The following is a 3,958-nucleotide window of genomic DNA, read 5'->3' as shown; positions in this document are numbered from 1 at the left end:
AAATATAGAAAATCATAACTTAGTCTATTTAGGACCTGCGTGTTGTGGTGAACCTGTCAAGTGGGAAAAATAAACGACGTAAAACCCCTATACTTCCTTTACTTTAAAACTATTTTTTACGTGCATATTTTATGTACGAGTATCTGTAAATATGATTTCTTCTACATTCCGACGTAAACTTTTTTTTATAGACGAGTCGGGTCAAATATAATACGTTTTCGTTTAAAGAAACCATTTTTACATGCATATTTCTATGTACGTTTTCGTATAAATTCAAGTTGTTCTACGTTTCGACGTATACTTTTTTGGGAAATGATTCAGGTCAATAAACAAATTAAGCTACAACATAAAGAGATTAACTACACTGTGCGGTCGTCCGCCAACACCATCACCCGCTTTAATTCAAGAAGCACACGCGAATTAAACGATCTTCAACGAAAACTGCCACAACCACCATCAAACGATCACCATTTCATTAGAAGTAAGCATGCTTACTTCGAAACACACTCTCCGCCCCCATTCCAGCATTTACCTCCACACCACCACCCTTGCTCGGTTTCTCAAGTGGCGCCATTTCCCTCTTTGGTTTCCTCATCATCTCTGGAACCCATTCAAATTCAATTTTAGCTTCTGCACATCTCTTCAACGGCGGCCTTCTCCTATTTTCCTTCACCACTACCATCTCAGGACCCGACTCATATTCGGTCTTAACCTTCACACCAGCACCACCGCTGCTGCAAGGTTTCTCAGTTGGCGACCATTGATCTTCAATCTGAACATTCGCATCACCATAACATGATTGTGTTCCCATTGGAGTTTCTTGTTTGATTGGTCTTTTGCTCTTGATCAATTGAGTTAGATTTATGATGCCTTGCTGCTTGTCGAACGTGAATGTGCCCACATCACCTACTGATAGCTTGTAATGCTTACGGAACATTGCCCATCCTGCCGATAAGCAGTATCTGACCCTCGCTGATCCTTTTTTTCCGTGTGCCGTTATTAACCTCATTGTCCACTCTTTTCCTTCATGATCCTTCAACTTTACGCTCTCTTTATGTTCTAGTCCTGCAGCCTTCACAAATTTAGTTGGCAGCACCTACAACCCACAATAAAAAACTTGATATATTAACAAATGCATACTCACTCTTTTGACATGTGATGCCTATAATGTATGTTTAAAAATGCATTCATGTTTAAAAATATTAAACGTTATTTAACAAGTGATTGGTTAAAAATAATTAACACTCAACTGTTTAAAAAAAATTGATCACCACTCACTTGGTAAAACGCACGGTCAGTGAACGAACGTTTTTCCTGCTAATATGACATCTCCGTCACACATTGCCACCCACACCACTCGCTAGATATAACAATAGGGGTGTTCATCAGTTCGGTTTGCAAGTTAATTGGTTTCCTCAGTTCGGGTTGTTCAGTTTGACAGTTTCTTTAGGTGGAACCGAAAACCAACTTCGGTTAGACTCAGTGGTTGTTTGTATAGCTCTTAATGGGACTCTAAATGGTTCAGACCTCTTACTGGTTCAGCACTTAAGGGATCAAACTATTTGTTTCGTGAGCAGATGTTTAAATGGTTCAGACATTTGTCTCTAAATGGTTAAGTATTATACTGAGTCTGAATGGTTAGGACCTATAATCTAAATTGGTCAGATATTTGCCTCTCAATGGTTAAGCATTATATTGGCTCTTAATGGTTCAGACTTCTTACTGGTTCAGCACTTAATCTTTCAGAAAGTTGCCAAACAACCCACCGAACCAAAAACCAACTACCAAACTACAATGCATACATTTAAAGAATGTGACAAAAAAAAAATGCTAGGTCATTTCCCATGAAAAAAAAAAGGTTCATTTCGAGGTATTATACAACTAATGCAGTTTTTTTCAAGTGAAACAGAGCCACATTGTGGTGTACTGGTGTTACAGTAGTAACATGACAAGAAAACACATTTTTTCTACTTCAATTTTATATATTTCTTCACAGAGAAGCATTAAGTATCAACCTTTAACAGCACAAGGTACAAATATGTTCATCATTATTATGTGACTTAAAGAATAATAAATTAATAATTCACAAAAAAATTTAGAAGTATTACCATGTAATATCCGAAAGATCTCTGACCAATTACCCTTTCAAAGCAAAGATTTGCATCATCATCATTATGGCATTTACCATCATCCTTAACAACATCATCGTATTCATCACCTGCAAAATCTTAGTTAAAAACCAGTTTAACTAAATTTGTACATATAAATAGAGAAACAAAAAAGAGACAGAACTCAACTGGTTTTATTAACCTTCACACCAGCACCACCACTGCTGCAAGGTTTCTCAGTTGGCGACCATTGATCATCAATCTGAACATTCGCATCACCATAACATGATTGTGTTCCCATTGGAGTTTCTTGTTTGATTGGTCTTTTGCTCTTGATCAATTGAGTTAGATTTATGACGCCTTGTTGCTTGTCAAACGTGAATGTGCCCACATCACCTTCTGATAACTTGTAATGCTTACGGAACATTGCCCATCCTGCTAATAAGCTGTATACGACACTCGTTGATCCTTTTTTTCCGTGTGCCGCCGTTAACCTCATTGTCCACTCTTTTCCTTCATGATCCTTCAACTTTACGCTCTCTTTATGTTCTAGTCCTGCAGCCTTCACAAATTTGATCGGCAGCAACTACAACCCACAATAAAAAACTTGATTTATTAACAAATGCATACTCACTCTTTTGACACGTGATGCCTATAATGTATGTTTAAAAATGCATTCATGTTTAAAAATATTAAGCGTTTACTATTAATTTAACAAGTAATTGGTTAAAATTTAAAAATAATTAACACTTAACTGTTTAAAAAAAAAAAACTGATCACCACTCACTTGGTAAAACGCACGGTCAGTGAACGAACGTTTTTCCTGCTAATATGACATCTCCGTCACACATTGCCACCCACACCACTCGCTAGATATAACGATAGGGGTGTTCATCAGTTCGGTTTGCAAGTTAATCGGTTTCCTCAGTTCGGGTTGCTCAGTTTGACAGTTTCTTTAGGTGGAACCGAAAACCAAATTCAGTTAGACTCGGTGGCTGTTTGTTTAGCTCTTAATGGGGCTCTAAATGGTTCAAACCTCTTACTGGTTCAACACTTACTGGTTCAGCACTGATTGGTTCAGACTATTTGTTTCGTGAGCAGATGTCTGAATGGTTCAGACATTTGCGTCTGAATGTTAAGCATTATACTGAGTCTGAATGGTTAGGACCTATAATCTAAATTGGTTAGACATTTGTCTCTCAATGGTTAAGCATTATAATGGCTCTTAATGGTTCAGACCTCTTACTGGTTTAGCACTTAATCATTCAGAAGTTGGCAAACAACCCACCGAACCAACAAACTACAATGCATACATTTAAAGAAAGTGACAAAAAAATGCTAGGTCATTTCCCATGAAAAAAAAAGGTTCATTTCGAGGTATTGTACAACTAATGCAGTTTAAAAAAAAAAAAAGTGAAACAGAGCCACATTGTGGTGTACATGTGTAACAGTAGTAACATGACAAGAAAACACATTTTTTCTATTTCAATTTTATATATTGAGTAAACTGCCATTTTGGTTCGTGAGGTTTGGTTACTTTTGTCACTTTAGTCCAAAACTTAAACCTTTTAAATTTGGGTCCCTGTGGTTTCACTTTTATTGCCATTTTGGTCCAAAAATGAAACCAGCTGATATTTGGCTAATAAAATCCTGTTATTTTGTCATTTTTCTAAGGGGCAAAATGGCCAACATCAGCTGATTTCATTAATTTAATTAGTAATGTGTTATAATAAAATTATATTGATCGTTTTGCTCCTAAGGAAAATGACAAAATAATAGGATTTTATTAGCCAAATATCAGCTGATTTCATTTTTGGACCAAAATGGTAATAAAAGTGAAACTACAGGGA

At 36.5% G+C, this 3,958-nt stretch overlaps 1 protein-coding gene across 2 annotated transcripts; it reads right to left on the bottom strand.

Moving 5' to 3' along the window:
* Positions 1 to 352: 352 nt before the first annotated feature.
* Positions 353 to 2,739, bottom strand: LOC110940708. 2 transcript variants are annotated; one of them, XM_035990220.1, is made up of 2 exons: positions 2,340 to 2,739; positions 353 to 741 (listed from the first exon to the last, which is right to left on the bottom strand). In XM_035990220.1, the coding sequence occupies exons 1-2, from the start codon at positions 2,605 to 2,607 to the stop codon at positions 476 to 478; spliced, it is 534 nt and encodes a 177-aa protein (XP_035846113.1). In that variant the 5' UTR covers positions 2,608 to 2,739; the 3' UTR covers positions 353 to 475. The 2 variants fall into 2 exon arrangements, with proteins under 2 accessions (XP_035846113.1, XP_022037959.1); XM_022182267.2 differs by having other exon boundaries at positions 353 to 712; positions 2,311 to 2,732.
* Between the last annotated feature and the right edge of the window lie 1,219 nt (positions 2,740 to 3,958).

This window comes from Helianthus annuus, chromosome 5 (assembly GCF_002127325.2).
Source record: "Helianthus annuus cultivar XRQ/B chromosome 5, HanXRQr2.0-SUNRISE, whole genome shotgun sequence".
NCBI lineage: Eukaryota > Viridiplantae > Streptophyta > Magnoliopsida > Asterales > Asteraceae > Helianthus > Helianthus annuus.
The sequence above is the reverse complement of the archived record's forward strand: the minus strand, read 5'-3'. Positions and strand labels throughout refer to the sequence as shown.

Excerpts from the sequence above, each read along its gene's own strand:
- LOC110940708 (XM_035990220.1), bottom strand. The coding sequence starts at position 2,607 with ATGAGGTTAACGGCGGCACACGGAAAAAAAGGATCAACGAGTGTCGTA. Across the intron at positions 742-2,339 it reads ATGGTCGCCAACTGAGAAAC|CTTGCAGCAGCGGTGGTGCT; the intron begins CTTGCAGCAGTG and ends CAACTGAGAAAC.